The 20,207-nt window shown below is 39.6% G+C and overlaps 1 protein-coding gene and 1 long non-coding RNA gene across 3 annotated transcripts in view; both read right to left on the reverse strand.

Annotated features, from left to right (window-relative positions):
* TENM2 (teneurin transmembrane protein 2) overlaps positions 1 to 20,207 on the reverse strand; it is an 892,554-nt gene that overhangs the window by 817,404 nt on the left and 54,943 nt on the right. For both annotated transcript variants that reach the window (XM_032465127.1, XM_032465128.1), the window contains exon 2: positions 356 to 631. In XM_032465127.1, the coding sequence (XP_032321018.1) occupies positions 356 to 631 (276 nt within the window). The remainder of the gene's footprint in view (positions 1 to 355; positions 632 to 20,207) is intronic.
* LOC116658999 lies at positions 2,435 to 18,876 on the reverse strand. The gene is made up of 3 exons (XR_004314257.1): positions 18,866 to 18,876; positions 5,633 to 5,636; positions 2,435 to 2,885 (listed from the first exon to the last, which is right to left on the reverse strand). It is a non-coding gene; the product is annotated as an uncharacterized LOC116658999 (long non-coding RNA).

The following is a 20,207-nucleotide window of genomic DNA, read 5'->3' on the forward strand; positions in this document are numbered from 1 at the left end:
ATATAAAGACCTAGAAACTTGTGGAGAGAGGACATTTTCTAGGTACAGGTCATAGTTTATCAAGTTGCCTCTTCTGCCGTGTAATTTACTTGCTAATAAGACCAACTGACTCTGCCTGAACAGTGTGTGTCATCATCAAAACGCGATGTTAAAATTCCTTCCTCATTTCTCGTGTGTTCGAGGCTTGCTGGTTTCTTCCCCCTGGCTCAGCGTGGGCCGACAAGGTCGATTTAAAAGAAAATGGATGGTTTCATACTCCTCTTTATTAAAAAAAAAAAAAAAAGCCAAAAAACATCCCCAGCCCCACATTGTGCAGCACCCAGAACATCAAAAAATATTTAAGAAGCAGGCCTACCGTTCTCATCATCTGACTTATTTTCGTTGTCAGAATCGGTCAGGGTAAGGGCTGAGTTTTCACGACTGGACAGGCCGGAACTGCGCCTGGACTTTATCCCTCTCCCCCACAATCTGATGGCATGCTCTGGAGACATCCCTCCCTCCGTATCGGAGTCGGCGTCAGACCCTGTGCTCAGAGCGTAGCCCTGGTGAAGGATCCCCATGTCGGAACAGTAGCCGCTTCGGTGCGGTGAGGGCTCACAGATTCCCAGTTCCGCAAGGGTGAAGTTAGTTCCTAGGGTGACAGCGACAAAGAGACCGATTAAGACTTGTGAAATACTTTCAGAGTTAAAATTCATTCTTACCAAGAGCGGACAGACAATCTTTCCATTCAACAAATACACCAGACTTGCCATGGTCTACAGGAATGGGTCTTGGGCAAGAGGATCTAGGATAATGAGGTATTTTTAAGGACAACAGTAACTCAGAAGTAAACATCTAAGGTTAATTTTAATCCAAGGACAGAATGCTCAGGTTTTTATTTCAGAAATTTTTAAGCATTTACTGTTGTCTAGGTATCGCCATGCAGCTAAAAAAAAGAAAAAAAATAACCCACTGGATTTATAAGAAGACCTAATATATACCAAACACTGACTTTGCTCCAGGCATCTCTGACTTTGCAATTTTTATCTTACGTTAAAAACATTTTGCAATGGTTGATGATGATGATGATAATATTACTACAATCATTTTGTAAATAAGGAAACTGAGGAACAGAGAATTTAAGTGACTTACCCAAGGTCACACATCTAGATTGTAGCAAAACCTGGATCTGATCCTTGAGCAGTCTGTCTTCATGTCAAGGAAGCTTAATCCTCCAATACATGGGAGTGGTGGCCAAGGGACCTGGGTCCCCAGTCCTAGCTTCTCATTGTGGCAAGTCTCTTAACTCCTCGAGCCCCAATTTTCTCTTCTGTAAAATCTGGGTATTAATCTTTTAAGTTGCTCTCAGATCACTGTGTGTTTTATATGTGATAATATATACACCCGTGTGTGTGTGTGTGTGTGTGTTTTCAAGTGAGTATATGTGTTACTGAAGTCAGCATCCTAGGGGTAAAGAGTCAGTCCGTTCACTTTTAAATGCTATCAAATAATTTCTTTTCGCTAGAACGACTTAAAACCACAAGTAGGTTTTCCCACTGAACGTGAATGTGTACACATGTGGAGGGCCCAGGGGTGAGCCCGTGGGAGCAGGACAGAACAGGCATGTAATGAGCACGTCTATGTTACCATGTGTTGGGCAGGGGGCCATATACTCTAAGAGGCTTTATCTCATTTAAATCTCACACTAGCGCAGCAGTGGGGATGTTAACACTTCTCAGAGAGGCTGAATATTCTCTCCAAGGCCACACCTGGGCAAGTGGCAGACACAGGAGTCACCTCCACATCTGCCGACCCCAAGCCTGTGGTCTCTCTATAAGGTCAATTTGGTCTCAGTCACAGATCAGCCTGGCAGCAGTTCTGCACCGTGAAAGGCTCGCTCTACTCAGGTGCTTTAACATTCTGCTTCTTAAAAAGACACTTTAAGGTTTCCATGCAAGTGAGATGTCATCATGGGGTCCACTGTATTCATTGTAAATCTGATGGTTTTTTATTTGTTTGTTTTTACCCAGTTTATAGACATTGAAAAAATGCAGTGAAGAAATGCATTTTCATGGTATAAGTGAAGAAAATCTTCTCAATCACACCAAAGCCATGGGTTTACACATTCTCTCTACATTGGCTACCTTAGGGCCACTCATGTCTCCAAGCTCACGACATAACTTAACACCATGATAGCCCCCATACATGACGTCATTTCTCAGCTTTTATTTTTAAAAAAGCACCAACAACTGTTTATATTAACCTAGTATGAGTTAATTTGTAACAGACACACGTATTTTTTATTCTGAGGTTTTCCTTTCCTTTCTTCACTGCACATAAATCTTCCACGGCCTTAGTTCCCCGTGTAAATGGAATCAAACACAATTCTATACATAATTGTCTCCGTAGAGGGAAACCTATTCATTAGAGCCAACCCAAGCAAAAATGTCTGCGGGCACGGGGTGAGGTACAACTGCATGGGCAGGGAAGAGGGGAAGTCCTCACTGCCATCAGCACAGTTCTGAGTGTTCGTTCCCTGGGCACAGCTTGGCACACCATCTGAAATGCTCTCCCCAGGGCTTTCTGTCCCTGTCTGCATCCTTGGCAATAAGGTACTGTCTCCCAACTGGACACACAAATGTCTCTTTCGGTTGCAGTTGTCCATAAAACTAAAGTTACTGAGTTCGTATGGATCTGATATTACAACACCTTTCTCCCTGTTGCTGCTTTTCTCATTCCTAAGTAGTTGGAAAAGGTCATTTCCTGTGCGCATTCTCCCATCTTGTCTTGAGAGCCCAGGTTTGTTCTAGACAGGCGTGAACCACATCGCTTCCTTTTCCTCCAGTCACCAAAAACAATCCCAACGAAAACACACCTGTTTTGATTCCACCTGTGGGACTTTTTAGCTGTATGATTCCATTTGAAATGGAGTGTGTGCATGTGCATGAAGGCAGCTTTCCTGAATGTCTTCTCATATCTCATTATCTGGAACGAGCTTCAAAGGTTTCCTCAGGAAAAGAGATGGCTATGTGAGCAAAGGGAGCCTCAGTTCTCTGAGAAGCCCGTGTGCTCTTCCATCTGGGCACTAGAAGGAGCAGGCAGGAAGCCTAGGGCCTGGGAAACCATGGAATCAATGCAGTGCCCTCCTCTGCTTATACAATTTACTTGATGACAAGACATTAAAATCATTTTCTGCTGAGACAAACTTGAACTCTTCATAAAGCACTTAAAATATGCATGCATCTCCAAAATACCCACAATGTTAGAAAAGAAAAAAAAGGGGCGGTCCTTCAAGGGTTTCGGCTTCAAGCTGACAACCCAAAGCCACAAACCAGCAGCATCATAAACAACACTGAAGGTACTGTACCGAATTCACCAGAACAAGTTAAAAAGTTCACATCGGGTTAGAGAGAGGCAGGTTTTCCTCTAAAAACAGAATTGTTTCTTCAAAAATATGACCTTCTAAACTTCTCAGCGTCATCTCCCAGTAGGACCACACTCCCCCAATGCTGTCCGATGTCTCCAATTCCCGGTTTGGTACCTTTTGGTCCTCAACTCACTCAGAGGCTAGAAACCTCATTCTAAGGACTTGCGTCAGATTCTGGAACAAGCCTTGCCCAAGTCTGCTGGCCTCCTGTTGGAAGCTGGAGAGCCATATGTGCAATAGAAAGGAAAAACTGGTCTACCGTTTATTAAATCACTCAGCACATATTTATTGTTCCTAGTGCTGTGCTAGGCATCGGGGATACAGCCGTGAGCAGCGTGAAAATACAGTCCATGACATTTACAGTCTGATCAGGAAAGGAGCATTAATCAAAGAATCACATAAGAAAGGTGCAATCTACACGAATCTACATAAATTCTATGTAGAAAAAAGAGAGGGAGCCATGAAAGATCGTATAGTGGTCCAGCCCTTCATCCTTTCACAGCGTGCCCACCGGAGGTTCATCCAATGGTAAACTCAAAGGAGTGCGAGTTTACTCCATGGTGAAGTTATCATGCCCCGCTTCAGTTTCCTCTTACCGTCCCCAGTTTCCCAAACATTTCCCTCTGTGAGTTTATTTCAAACATGTTTCACATATTTTGTCTGACGGCACAGAGCCCTCATGTGATATACCATTCTGCTTAGCATGTCAGTAGTATGGGGGAATTTTAATACTATGTCAGCTTATTGTTTGACACTTTCGTTGCTCACTGACAGGAGATTGACTTTGCTCTAATTCATCTTGTGTAATTATGCCTTTATTAAGCTCCGTGGCAGCTTTGAATAGAAGAGAGAGGCTTAGTCATTGTGCGATTCTCCAGGCTAAGGTTTCCAATGGAAAGCAGTCACCATTTCACTGCTTCTTTACCCTCTTACAGAAAGATAAAAAGAGGCACACTATTTCAGTATTCATGGAACACATGTTTACCCTCTATCTGCCTCCAACCTCCCTGACGTCACTAGTTTAAGTGGGTATGGACGACAGCTCACACTCCTTTCCTCTCAGGTGTGTATTTTATGGTTGTGACCTCTACACTGCTTAGTATTGCCCCGCATTACATTACCAAGGCCAGAGTCATTACTTTCACAGATAAATGATTATTCAAAAATCTGTGGTATTTACATTATGGAATTTCAGTGTAATTTAAGGTGTTGGGAGAGAACGTCAGTGTTTAAAATCTGTTAGGTGATCGGGATAGCGAAACATAAGTCTTTAAAAATAACTCTATCATTAAGTTTCTTTTTCTTTATCTTCTTTTTCTTTTTTTTTTATCATAACCTCAGGATATGACCCGGATCCTTCCCAAAATATTTTGAGAGACATCTTGCAATAGATACCAAGTCATTCTTTGACCAACAAATTTTATCTGGGGACACAATTCTAAGGAAGAATATGTCAGCGCACCGTGATCTTGGCTTTATTTTCTAAGTTTTCACTAACTTTTTCCACTTTGAAATAACCTTTAACTGGGAAAAGCACATATGTCGCTAAGTTAGAATTATCATGTCATGGTAATACCAGCGAATACAAATAGCACTGGAAATGTCAGCGTTGGAACAGATTTTCTACTATGAGGGCAGGAAGATAAAAGTGAGCTGTAGTAGCGGAGGAGTACGATGTAGACAACTTTTATCATCTAAACGTTTACCATGTGAGTCCCCTGAGCATAAGAGAAGACGCCTTACACAGGGAAGCAAAAATTGCTATAACATGAAAATAGTCAGCAGTCATCACTTACGAAATTAACCCCCACCTACCCTACCCACTTAATACTAGTATCTCTTCTTATATCAACCATATCAACGTTAATGTTCTCAATTAGTTGCTGATAACAGAAATTTGGCTGGTGTCAATCTGAGGTCAAACTGTAAAACTTGTGATTAGATGCAGATTTCCATGAAGTTAATCCAAGTGAGGCTAAAAAACACTAGGATCACAATCAAGTCAACAAAATAACCAAGATCTAACAGAATTAGGCTGTTAACAAGAGAAAACAGAAGTGAGTGTTGGCGTGATGATGGCTTCTGCAAAAGATGATGGACTTCTGGTTCTAGACCAAGATGAAATTTCTCACTTCTCTACTCCTCCCACTAAGATACAGCTACAATCCCTGAACAGTACATGCAAAAACTACTTAAAACAAGTCTAAAAGGGGCTGAGAAGAAGACAGATCTACTAGAACCTGGGACCTGAAGAAAAACATAGCAGTGAGTTCCCTGGGTTTTCTTTTTGCCTTTTTGATATATATATTCCCAGGCAGGGTGCTGGAGAAATATGCAAATTGGAAACATCAATGGGGGCAGATCAAATAAACCTAAAGTGAAGCCTACTGCAATGAGGGGTCCTTCCCCAGCTCCACAAACATACCAGGGTGGAATCAAACTATATTCAATATCTTGCAGTAACCTATAATGAAAAAGAATATGGAAACAAATACGTGTATGTATATGTATGACTGAACTATTATGCTGTACACCAGAAATTGACACAACATTGTAAACTGACTATACTTCAATTAAAAAAGAAAAGAGAAAGAAGATAGAGTGGTGAGCTGGAACTTTCATTGTCGCCCAGTGGTAACCGGCTTTCCCTGGTTTCCCTACAAAGGTGTCCTCGGAAGCCCTAAGGAACTCTAGATTTCCATCTCCTCACAGTGGTAATGAGGTGCTCCTCCCTCTCCCTGCTGGTGTCAGAGGAGGATAAATGTCAAGTCCCCTCTCAGCAGCACAGGGGGACTCATAGGTAACTGTCAGGAGGTGATCCTCTCCCTCTCAACCAGGCTGGTGTCTGCAGGGTCCTAGTCGGGAGTCTGAAAACCCAGCTCTGCCCAGTAAAAGGAGGCACCTCTCTCCATCCAACCCACTTCCCTCCTCCACAGAGGAGGCCAGGAGAGGAACCCAGACTGTCGCCTCCACCTGGCAGTCAGGCCACAGGGTCCCACTTTTCCCACTGGCTTGGTGTCAGAGGAGGAGGCTGAAACAGAAGATTTAAATAAGATGCAGATTTTCAAACCAGAACACTTCAAATAGCCAGGATACAATTTAAAAAAAAAAAACAACAACCCACTCATCCTACCAAGAACCAGGGAAATCTCAACTTGAATGAGGGAAGGTAATTATTTAAATAACAGGTTAATGAGAGGCCCTTAGGAAAATTAATGAATCCATCAAATAGTTTTTGCAAAATGTGACCCTCTGTGATCATGCATGCTGCACAAAGTGACTCTGAACGAAAGACGTAATATCCTGCAGTCATACAACTGTGCTGTAAAATGTATACTATACCCCGTATGAGTTGCTATCCTTTATCCTTCTGAATAATTGTAGCAGTTAGGATAATAAATTGTATTCAACATAACATAAAATGTAATCTTGATAATCAGTTTTATTTTCTCAAGATAAAAGTTGCAATAAGTTACTTTTACTATTTAATATGAAATACTGTTTCTTTTTAAACACTGATCCCTTTTTTAAGTGGCCTTTCTCTGGGATCATTTTTCCTAAGACAAAGAGAATCTCTTGTAAATAAACACAGGGCACTTTTCTTGGGCAAATGTTAGACTCTCCATTTTAAAGCCCCGAATGAATATTGACTCCAAATTTTTCTAGCAGATATGTAAGGAAAGAATATAAATTACAATGTTAAGTTCTTTTTATCACAGAAAGTGAAGTAATTTAATCAGATGTCATAAGAGTTTGCAAAATAGAAAGTTATCAAGGAAAAATATGACAATTATGAGACAAAACATAACTTTCATTTCTGTTTGAATAATCAAGACATATCACCAAACTGTTACCTTATATTTAATGTCAATACCTTATATTTACATTTTGAGCCCTTAAAGATACGTACGTATAAGCTACAGAAAATAATCAGTCCAAAGCTGTTACCAACATTATCTATTATTTTCATACACATCTAAAATCTACAGATTTGTATATGCAATGGTAACAGTTTTGAAAGCCACTAAAGGAACACCTTATGAATTCTAATGTTTCATGCTTGTGTATACTAAAATTCTTCACCTGAACTCTCTCTTAATGCCCTTCTAAAGTTCACCTGCTTTTACTAAACATTCAGATATTTTCCCAAATGTTGACAAAACTGTTCACAGAAAATCCTGTGGCTTAAAACTACAGAGTAGGTATACATCTATTATTATTCATAAAAATAGAAGTCAAATATTTACATTTCAAAAATACACTTTAAGAATTGCAATTTTCTTTTGTGTCTAGCAACCTCAAATGTTCATTTTTTGATATTTCTAAACGTGCAGATTAATTATCTTCGCCTCTGAATCACAATGCATCCAATTTGTAACCAGAATCATTCCAATGTAAATAAACCCTTTCCAAATCAAGGAAACACCAAAAAGGCTAGCGAAGACAGGAGAGTTTCCAAAATCTGAGGTTTCTCCGTAAGCTCAAAGCCAAAGGTGAATGTGGCATTCTCCTCTGATGCGGTATTTTTACATTCTAACCTGAACAAAGCCTGATTTGGAAAACCCAAAAGCGGCCACAACCAAAGGTTCTGCTGAACGACTGTCAGTTCACAAACAGAAACGAAATGTCCAGTAACCTAGCTGGGTGGAGACTCTTTTCTGCTGCTGAAAATTTCAACAAGATTAAAAATCTATTCCAGTATTAAAATCTACACTAATCAGTTACTACTATCCCATGTAAGAGCATTACAAAGGCATACAGTCATCTGACCACGTGAGATTCTGCTTCTCCAATTTTTTTTTTTAATCAGAAAAAATAAATAAAGGACAACAGTGGGTTAGATGCAATGGTCTAACTGCTCTGTGCTTGAGAATGTAAGATTAGCTTCCATTTACTGACGGGTTCTACTGTGACAGACACTGTCCTAAGTGCTTTTATATACAGTTTTACAATTAATTACAACAGCCACTGTATAAAACAGTCACTACGTATACAACCTAGGGTTACAGTGGGAGTTTCAGTGTCTGTTTTAAAAATACCCTTGACCATGTCTTCTTAGAAGTAATTACTTCTGATGAGTCTCCATTTACTCATTTATAAAATAGACATAAAAATAGCGCCTGCCTTCCTTAGATGTTTGTGAGCACTGAATTCCCTAAGGCAGGTAAAAGTGCTGAGAACGTTGCCTGCCACAGAGTGACCACACAACAAATGTAAATATGATGATGATCATCAGTTTACAAGTTTTTAAATTATAGGATTACTAACACTTTCCTTTTTCTTTTCTTGAGTCACTTTTGAAAAATTTGGAACAATCTGTTTTTCTAGGAATATGTCTGTTTCTCCTGTGTTCTCAAGCAGATTGGTGCAGTTATCCAAGTATTTTTAAGGCCCTCTAAATTTCTGCTAGGTTTGTAGAATATCGCCCTTTTTTTAAAAATTTCTGACATTATTTGTGCCTTCTTTCTTTTAACTGGATTGTTCTCTGCAATGATTGAATAATTGTTTTTGTCTTTCAAAAAATAATTTTTGCTTTTCTGTTTCCATTATCTATACATGTTTTCTAGCTTATTAATCTCTACCTTTGTGTATAGAAGTTATCTCTTTCTCTTCCTTTCTTTGAGTTCATTCAGTTAACCTTTTCCATATCTTTAAAATTGGATTCTTTATGTCATTAGTGTTCGGCCATTCTTCCTTTTTACTGTAAGCATTTCAGACTGTGTATTTCTCACTAAGGACCACTTTCACTGCATCTTACAAGCTCTGACTCTCAGCATTTTCACTGTTGTTTAGATCTAAATGTTTTCATATTTCTGCTGAATCTATGAAATCTCCAAATGCATTGGGACATTTCGTATACATTTCTGTTGTCGATTTCTAAATTAATTTTATTTGGCCAGAGAGCATCATTTTTATATTACTAAATTTTTAAACAACTTTGAAATCTGCACTATAACCTGCTAAATTTTTGTAAGTATCCCATGTGTGTCTGAGAACAGCACATGTTCCCTAATTATTAAGTGCAAGATTCTATATATGCCACTTAAACCAAATTGTTCATCATGTGTTCAATTCGTCTAGATGGAACCAGTTTGCCATTTGCTTGTCTTATCAAGAATTGAACATATAAGATGAAATTTCCTACTCTGATGGAAGTTTCTCCCAACAGGTTTCTCAATTTGCTTTATGTCTATTTAAGGCTACATTATAGGTACATATAGGCTTAGAATTATTACAGTTTTCTGATGGGTTGCACATTTTATCATTAATGCGCAGTAACTATCTCTAATAAATACTTTTGAGATAATATCTAGTTTTTAATACTAATTATATTTTATGAAGAATTTGTCCATTTCTTCTAAATTGTCAGAACCCTTGAATGTGTATAGGATATGTATAAAAATATTCCTTCTTTTATTCCTGATTTGCAGTATTTGTGTCTTCTCTCTCTTTTTCTTGGTCATTCTAGCTGTGGGTTTATAAATTTTTATCAGTTTTTCAAGAGATCTGCTTTTTGGCTCTGATATTTTCATTTATTATTAATTTTCCATCTCTTTAATTTTTGCTCTTAATTATTTATTTCTACTTTCTTGGGTTTAACTTGCTTATTCTTTTCTAGGTTTTGAGGTAGAAATGCAGATCACTGATTTAAAAACAATCTTCTTTATTTCTCAAATCCACAAACCTATCAGCTTTCCCTCTTTACCTACAATGCACAAATCTGGACATGTTGTATATTCATTATCATTCAATTTCAAATACTTTCTAATTTCTCTTGTACTTCTTTGATGCATGGGTTACTGAGAAATGTGTAATTTTATTTCCACATGTTTGGGACTTGTCCAGAGTTTTTTTATTGTTAATCATATTTCACTTAAGCACCCCGGAGATGGAGAACACATTCTCTAGGATTCCCTCTTGAAATTACCTTAGACTTACTGTGTAGCCAGAATATAGTACATGCTGCTGAATGTTCCACTGAAAACTAGAATGTATCCTGAAGTCATACGTGATGTTCTACAAACGTCTGTTACATCACGATGATTAACACTGCTGTTCTCTACACCCTCACTGGCATTTTTGTCTACTTGTTCTATCAGTTAGTGAGGAAAGGGTTACATCTGTAACTAATTACGTGGTTTTTTTTTTTCTTTCTTCCTTTACTTCTGTCAATTTTTCTCCTCCCCACCCCCAGCTTCCTCTTCCCTTTCTTCCTTCTTTGCCCCCTTTCTTTGGCCTTTTTTTGAAACCGTGTCATTAGACACACACAATTTTGTATCACCAAGGGGAACTGACTCTTTTGTCCACTTCAAATATCCATCTTTTCTCTCTGGTAATATTCCTGGTCTCAAATCCTATTTTGCCTGATACAAAAGGTTCAACTTTCTTCAAGTTTACTGTAAACTGTAAACGTATGTCTATTTTCATTCCTTTACGTTCAACTGTTCTGGGTCTTTGTATGTAAAATATGTCTCTTATAGACAGCATATATTTGGGACTTGCTATTTAAATAATCTGACAGTCTGTTCCTTTTAACTGGTGTGACAGCCCATTTATATTAATGGAATTACTGATATGGCTGGATGTAAGTTCACCACTTTGTTGTCTTTTCCTGTCTGTCCCTTTCCTCCTATTTTCCTTTTCTACCTTCACTCAAGTTAACAATTTTTAAAATTCCATTTTAATTTTTCTCTTGGCTTGTTAGCTCCCTCTTCACATAATTTTTTCATGGTTGCTCTGGGGATTACAATATGTTACGTTAACATCAGTCTACTGAGTGTTCTAATCTACCTGATACATGCTGTTCCTCCAATTTCTGTGTATTCATGATTTCTTTATTCTAAAAAAAATTATTGGCCACTGCTTCTTCAGTATTTACTCACTTCCATACTTTTTATTGCCTTCACTAATTAAACTAAGACTATCCTCTCCTAATGTCTGTTATATGTTTAATATCTTTTCTTTCTGTGCTGTCTCTTGTTAATTTCTTCTGGCCATTTTTTTTTTTCAGTTGACTAATTCCCTTTTGAATTGTGCCTGAGCTCAGATTTACTGTATCTACTAAGCTTTTTTATTTTAACCACTATGGATTTCATTTATACAATTTATACAGCATTTTAAGTGTTGCTGTTCAGTTTTTCCATTATAGTCTTACTTGCTAATTTGCATATTATACATCATTGGAAGCATGTATCTGACAAATTCTAACGTTTTAGGACTTTAAAAATCAAAATTGGTTTTTTGTTGATTTGCTCACTCTTAATTATAAATACTTGTTTTCTTACATATTTAATTCGATTTAATTTTAGCTGGCATGGTTTAATTTTTAAAAATCACAAGGGCCTAAACTGAGGATTCTTGCCTCCTGAAAAATGTTTTTCTTTCCAGGCCATGTGGTACTATTAACTACATGTCTCTTTTCAAGTTTCCAGCATAATGTAAGAATCTCAGCTTCATGGCCGCTGTCCTGCACCAAGTCCAAGGTCCAAGGTCCAATCTCCCAACCGCAGCTCTGAAAGCAACCGTTGCTCTCACTGAAGACCTACTGTGAGCTTGCAATTATCTTCAGATTTCTGACGTCAGCTACTTTTTAATTCTTATTTTGTTTTGTTTTAGCTGCTTGAGATTTCTCTTACTCTGAGGACTATCTCGTTATTTTGATCAAACGCTAGTTAATATTTCTATCAATTTTCTCACCTGTAAAATGGAGGATATTAGAGCAGTGCTTGCCTCTTGTGGTCACTATGTCGATGGGCAAATATATATATATATATATATATATTTTTTAATAAGATTGTGGAACAGAGTAAGAAATCAATAAACATTAGGTATTATTATGACTGTTACTATTATGTTACCAGTAAGTGTAAACCTACAAAACGATGGGTGTGATTCCATTTTTGAAATTTTTTCTACCACTATACAAGTGAAACACTTTTTTCCAGCAAAGCTATGTATATTTAGATATATTGAATGTTTATTCCATTGTATAATAGAATATGATGCTTTCTCAAAGCAAAGCAAAATACAAAGAATATTTGATATGTCAGAAGGGAAAGCTAGCAATATGAACTGAAATTTTGACGAAGGCATACGACATTTGCATTCTCAGCACTCCTGGAGGTCCCTGTCTCCATCACGCCCTTGATGTTTTGAAAACATTTTGACTTTCCCATCACTGAAGAATTATTCTAGATCTCAAGAGTTAATTAACTCATCTGTAGTCTGACATCTAGTGAGATGGATAGATCACAGTCTATCAGCAGGTGAATACATGTATAGCAGATATTTTGCTTCAGTGACTAATCAGAGTCTACATTGTAACCACAAATATTTGGTGACCAGGGAGGGGGGGGATGTTAATGATACATTCTTGTCTGTAAATCAGTTCCCTTAAATCTTACCTACTTTGTCACCAATTACTGTTAGGATTTAGATACTTGTCTAAAACCATGTGATGCATCCAGCCACCGGAGTTTCTGTGTGCCCGTTGGCATCCGTTAAACAGGGAGGGGATAATTGAAACTGAGTCAAGAGTTTTCCTTTCCTTCCTTTCCTACCTTGCTTCCTGCGTTCCAAACACATGTTGTAGGTTCCAAATACACGTAAAGCTTTAATTACGTTTAGCATCCGGCAGCTGTTGACTTACAGAGAGTTGTTGAGTCACATGAATTCAGGCAGAAGCTTGCCCAAAGGGGTAAAAAAAAATCTTTATGTCATCATCACAGCTGAAATACTCCACCATCAGCACCATTCTGTTCATGGTGTGAGCAATGCTGTAAGTAACCAGTTTCAGCAACACCAGAGACTATCACTGCTAAAATACATATTCCCAAAGCAGTTAGCGCCATCAACCAAAGGGCCTTACAAGTATTACTTTCAACAAGTGATGGGTGCGTTCACCTCAGTGGAGACCATGGCTTCACAGAGATTTCAGCATCTGGAGGCATGACTTTTTAAAAGCAAGATCGTCACACTATCCATTCGAAACTGTCACCACAGTGAGATGCGTTAAGTCATTTAATTCAGACCCTGCATACGTTTAGAAGAAGTGAATCTCCTAAGAAACTGCACAGAAGAGCTACAAGCCTTCAACCCTGGCCACCATTTGCAACACAATACAATTTTATGAGGAGAGAACGGTCAGAAATAATAGTCCTGGTCTCAACAGAGAGAGAGAGCTCAAAATCCAAATGTTCAGTTACAAAAGCACAATTAGAAAAATATAATGAGTGCTGTGTGTGGTTTACCGATACATATACACTAACAGGATAAATTTGAACTGGAAAAAATATGCACCACATCCTTAATAGCAATCATTTCTGGAGATGCAGAGAGAAGAAAGCAATGGGGTTGGGGTCATGGGGATGATAACGTTTGAAACAAATTTGACAAAATAGTAACACTTGTTAATTAGAAATTATGAGTACTGTGTACTTTACTCTTTGTACTTTTCTGTGAATCAAAGGGTTTTTTTCCCTTAAAATTAAAATAATTTAAAAAATAGACACCTTGGACCAGTCTACCTCCACTCCCTAATTTAGAATATTCACAGTATCACACTTTTTTCTATTGTCAAGTCATTCAAAATGCTCATGTTTTGATTTTCAAAACATGCTTCAAAACATATTTTTGATTTTGAAATTTCAAAAAATTTCATTTTCCTTCTGAGTTAAAAGAAATGCCTCCAGCGGCATGCTGTTTTAAGTTCCAGACAATAAGAAACATACTTATGAAGCAAAAGTAAGTGCAACCAATGAATAAATAAACTATGTTACATTCAGACAATGGATTATTATTCAGCATTAAAAAGAAATGACCTATAAAGCCAGGAAAAGACAGAGAGGAACCTTAAATGCACATTACTAAGTGAAAGAAGCCAACCTGAAAAGGATATGCACCATATGGTTCCAACTATGTGACATTCTGGAAAAGGTAAAACCGTGGAGACGGTAAAAAGGCCAGTGGTTGCCAGGGGCTGGGCAGAGGGAGATGAGTAGGCTGAGCACGGAGGCTTTTGGGGCAGTGAAAATACTCTGTATGACTCTACAATGACAGAGACAAATCTACAGGCACACAGCATCAAGAGTGAACCATGAGCCTATTGACCATTTGTGTGTCTTCACTGGAGAATTGCTAGTTTAGGTCTTCTGCCCATTTTTGGATTGGGTTGTTTGTTTTTTTGCTATTTAGTAGTATGAGCTGTTTATATATTCTGGAAATTAAACCTTTGTCAGTCGCATCATTTGCAAATGTTTTCTCCCATTCTGTAGGTTGTTGTTTTGTTTTACTTACGGTTTCCTTTGCTGTGTGAAAGCTTATATATTTAATTAGGTCCTATTTGTTTATTTTCGCTCTTATTTCTATTGCCTGGGTAGACTGCCCTAGGAGAACACTCTAAGATTTATGTCAGAGAATGTTTTGCCTATGTTTTCTTCTAGGAGTTTATTGTGTCTTAAATTTAAGTCTTTAAGCCATTTTGAGTTTACTTTTGCGTATGGTGTCAGGGAGTGTTCTAACTTCATTGATTTACATGCTGCTGTCCAGTTTTCCCAACTATATTTACTATCTTATAATACCTTTAATGAAAAAGAATATGAAAATGGATATATGCATGACTGGGACATTGTGCTGTATACCAGAAATTGACACATTATAACTGACTGTACTTCAATTAAGGAAAAAAAAGAGTGAACCATAATGTAAACAATAGACCTTAGGTAATTACGATGTACCAATGTAGATTCATCAGTTGTAACAAATGTGTGTCATTCTGATGGGGATGTTGATAATGTGGGAGGATATGCATGTGTCGGGAAGTGGGAGGGGCATATGGGAAATATCTGTACTTTCCATTCAATTTTGCTGTGAACCTAAAAGTGCCTTAAAAATTATCCTTAATTTAAAAATAAAAAGTAAACACAACCAAATCATTATGTGACGGACATACTGCCGGGACAGCCTTGTCCTTTTCTCCCTAGGAGAACAACTCTATATTCCCTGTGGTTAACGATACTTCACAAGCAAGCAACTCGAGTTTGAATCTCTGCTCCACCACTTCCGGTTTGATCACAGGCAAGTTAATCAACCCCAGAATTACAGTCTCACTTACAAAACAGGTTTGATCATAGGTACGCTCATAAAACACTTAGCAGTGTAGCTGGAGCAGAGGAAGTACTGAAGAAAATGTTTTTAAAAATGCTATAAAGTAGTAGAAACAGCAGCAGAGATTTTTTTTCAGGTCCTCACTCCTGGAATCTACATTTGTTCATCACAGACACTGCTACCTCATCAGCCCACACCACAGCGCACGGTGGGCAGTATCAAGGCAGAAGGACAGCTGCTCCCATGCTGAGTACATGGGAGAGACATACACCTAAGAGAATGGGACTGCGGGCAAGCAGGACAAAGGTGAAGAGTCCATTCATTCATTCATTCATTCGATCAGTATTTATCAAGTGCTTACTAAGTGCTCAGTCTTATTCTCAGGGCTTGGGACATATCCACAAACAGAAGAGATAAAGACCTCTGTTCTCCTAGAGCTTGTATTTTGACTGGGGGAGACAGACAAGAAAATGCTAACATAATGACTAAGTTCTAGGATCTTCAAAGGTGATTAAGTGCTATGAAAAGAAAAAAAGACAGTCGTGAAAGCCATGTGTGAGTATTTTGGATAATTTGATGTGAGAAGGTCTCATTGGGAAGATGGCACTTAAACAAGGGCTGCAAAGAGTTGAGTCAGCCTTTCTGGTACCTGGGGCCAGGAGCAACCCTTAGTGCAAAGCTCCCAGGCAGGAGCATACCCGGCATGTTCTAGAACAGCAAGGAGGACTGCATGGCTGGAATGAAGTGAACAAAGGTCACTTCAGAGGTCAGAGAAGGGGTCAGAGGGTTAATGAGGGCTGGACCCTGAAGGGCTCAGGGGGGTGATTTTAAGGACACTGGTTTTCACTCAGAGTGAAATTGAAAGTTACTGCATTGTGTCTGGGGAGAGGAGCCACATCCCCTAATTTACATTTTTTTTTAAAGGTTGCACAACTGTGTTAAAAGATGAGGCAGCGTCCAGGATCGCTCAGAATGCAGGTGTAACAGATGATCGCAGCCCATCCCGGATGGGAGCAGTGGAGCAGTGGGCAGAGTGGGATTTCCTGATGGCTTGAACGGAGGCGTGGTCGAAAGAAAGAAATCGGAAGTGACATCAGTGCTTTCAAACTCAAAACTAGGAGGGGGAAGGCTGCAAGAAGAACGAGGGGGTGTGTATGTATGTGTGTGTGTATGTATGTGTGCGTGTGTGTATGTGTGTGTGTGTGTATGTGTGTGCACGTGCACACAGATGATCGGGATTTCAGTCTTAGATATCTGAGTTTTAAAATGTGTGTAAGACAGACAAATGGAGATGCTGAGTAGGTCAATGGATACAGAAGCAACAGGTCTGATAGAAGCCACAGAGATTTGGGAGTCACTGGCGTACAGATGCTACTTCATGTCCTGGAGCTGAACAAGGTCACCAGTGTGGAATAACTGTAGACAGAAAAAAGAACATCAGTGACTGAGTGCTAAGTTGCTTTTATATTCAGAGGTTCGGGCAATGAGGGAGAATCAGCAAAGGAGTGTGAAAAAGAGCCATCCTTGCAGGAGCAGAGATGCCCCCAGCTTGGGCTGGAGGAGAACTTAACTGAAAAAATAGTGCATCAAAGAAGAGGGAGTGACCAACTGCTGCAAATGTTGCTGGCGGGTCATGAAGGTGAGACTGGGGAACTGACCATCACCATGTGGCCACGTGGCCATAGCTGGTGATCTTGGCAAGAACGGTTACGTGGAGGGGTATGTGTCAGGATGACTGGACTGTGTTGATAAGAATCTAGAGGGGAGAGGCATTGATGGTAGCAAGCTAGACACCTCTTCTGAGATGTACTGTAGGAAGGGGTAGAGAATGTGACGGCAGCTGGAGGGAGAAGTCATGAATGGAAATCGGGGAAAGCCACAGCGTGTTTGTGTGCTGGTAGGAATGAAAAGGTGGTTCACTTAGAGAGACAGGTGGGAGAATTCCTGGAGTGACATTCTTGAGTAGATCAGTGGGACCCTGATCTAGCACACAATTGGAGTTCCACTTGGGAGAAGAGAAGAGATTGTTCATTTAGAGTTATCGGTGGGAAGGCGGAGCTTGTAGTCACAGACCCTGGGAATGGGTAGATGGCAGGTGTGGATTTGGGGTTTCACCTCTGACTGTGGTTGGGAAAGAAGTGCCATTGATTTAGCAGAGAGTAGAGGGGATGGGCTGACATCGGGGAGAAGGAGACAATGCAGAGACCAGACAGTTCAGGACAACTGCAGAGCAGAACTAAGGGAACACTTGAAATTTAACACACTTCAAAAACTGCTGGGAACAGATGTGTTACAGTGCACATGCAACACTGAACCATCACTCACTGGGGCTGCCTTGATTCACAGGGAAAAATTAAATTATGGTGATTATATCCAGTTTTTAAAAAGAAGACCACAATAAATGCAATGTACAAACCCCGTCCTTAAAAGGAACGGCACTTATGTTAAGGCAAAAACAGAGCAATTACAAGAATGTGTTACACGTGGACCAAATTATTCCTTAAGCGAACATTGTTAACTGTGATTCTGAATCCACAGAAATTAATTAGCGTTATGTCACAAATTTCTACTTTTCATCAGATGGAGGTACCATCTTTAAGACAAGAGGTCATTATCAGAAAACATTGAAATTCATACGTGTCCATCCTTGAGGGAATGCAGCAAAAAGACATGTTAGTTTCAACAAGGTCAGGACCAATAAACAGACCCAGTAGAGGCTATAGACAGAGTCACCAGGGCCCAGACTGCTCTGCAGGGTCCCCCAAAATGGTTTAATGTCTTTTAAAATCAGGGGGAAAAATTAAAGTAAACTTCCAGCTTGTGGAAAATGTTTTAATCTCTAACAGTAATATATCCATCTTTATACTGATGCAGTTATAAAATACAATTCTAAATATTTTTTTAGGAAGGAAAGTCTCCCCAAAGCGTGTCAAGGGTCCACAGAGGTCATGGTACAGCCCTGCTTACTCCATGATAGCCTTAGATGGAAGGAAGACCAAAATCACAACGAATCAAAACACCAACCTCCCCAAAGGATGTGAGAAAGAAATGTGGATTGTGTTCTAATAGTGTCATCACTCCGAAAGGCACAAAAACCAACTCCCTATCCCTGCCCCCTGCATAAACCTCAAACACTCTGGCCACTTGGCTCTTTGAGCAGCCCAGGCAGAGTATCTGGTCTCCGTTCTCAGGTGTTCTGGCAAAGGTGTGTGTAGTGTTAATATCATCGTGCCTCTCCTAATTGGCAGAACAACTGTTCAGTCATTACAAACCTCTTCCTTGGCCCTGCCTCATTTCCCTGTAACATCTTCCGGAATCCAGTGACCTTACTCTTTCTCCCTTCTTTTTGGTAACCGGAGAGCACATTTATTGAAGACTTTCAACGCAAATGGAATCCTGCCTTAGGACTCGACATCGCTCATGGAAAGTAGCGAGAGTTACCTCCCCTGAGAAGCAGAGAAATGGCGGGCAGAGGGGGTGCACCCTGGGCTTCCCAGAAGTCACACAGCATGCCTGTCATGGAGCTGAGAAGGGAGAGAGGGCGATGCATCTCTCTCTGGCATTTCCCTGTCTTTCGTTTTCTTTTAAAACGGGGTGGGGGTGTCACTCCAGGTAGGCTGCTTCTTTCTTAAAAAGCCAACTCTTCCCAGCAAAACTGCCAATTCTCTGGAACACGGGCAATGAAATCCAATGTGACACTTAATTGTTCTCTATCGAGACATTCCTCTTTGCTGAGGTTTTTTGCCAGGTGTTTTATGAAAAACATTTGCCCTCTCTGGCACTTTGTGAGCCTTCATCTGAGAAACAACCCTTCCCTTATGAAGACGGCTTTGCTTTCACAGGGGACGATGGTTTTGCTTGCTCCCTCGTAGCCCGTGAGCGGACCACTAGGGAAATCGCTGCTTCCCTGGCATAGATCCATGATGCCCATGTCCCAAGGGGTGAGGAGCCTCATTAATTCGTGTGCTCTCATTTCAGGCTGTTTAGGGATCAGAAGCAGATTCTTATTTCAAACACATTTCTTGCTTCAATTTCCCTTCTCTTTGAATTGGCTCCTGATCACTTTCTCTTGTGTGTTATGTGTTCACTCTCCATTCGGGTAAGGAAATCAAGATCATCCTTTCAGAATACCTCCCCGTCAACATGATCAGGAACACACCCCACCAAGGCTTTGGCTGACTTTCCTGCCTGTCTGGCAGGTTTTATGCTTCTTTGGATTTCTCTCCCCAAGATTCGCTTCCATGATATGGCTCACACAGACCCAAGGGCACCCACCACTCGTGGTTCAAACTGATTAGTTCAATTCAGTTCTACAAATAGACAAAAATGTGTGCTAAGAAGGAACTAGAGATACAGAGATGAAAAAGCGGTGTCCCTGCTTTCAGGAATTTCACAGAGTAATAAGTAAGGTAAACATACCAATATAGAACTATCATATTATATCATTTTCCTGGTAAATTTATTTTCTGCTCCTCCTACATTGGTGGGGATGGGAAGGGAGATGCATGGAGAGGCAACTATATTTCACGGTCCTCTAGAAAACAGAATTCTGGGTGGCAAATATATAATCATTGGTAAACTCCTTGATCCCCAAGCTCTCAGATTTTTATAAAATTAAAAGGATTAAAATGAAGGATCCTTCCTTCATTCGTTCATTCAACAAACATGTATGGCTTGATATTGACTATATTGTATG

This window comes from Camelus ferus, chromosome 22 (assembly GCF_009834535.1).
Source record: "Camelus ferus isolate YT-003-E chromosome 22, BCGSAC_Cfer_1.0, whole genome shotgun sequence".
Taxonomy (NCBI): Eukaryota; Metazoa; Chordata; class Mammalia; order Artiodactyla; family Camelidae; genus Camelus; species Camelus ferus.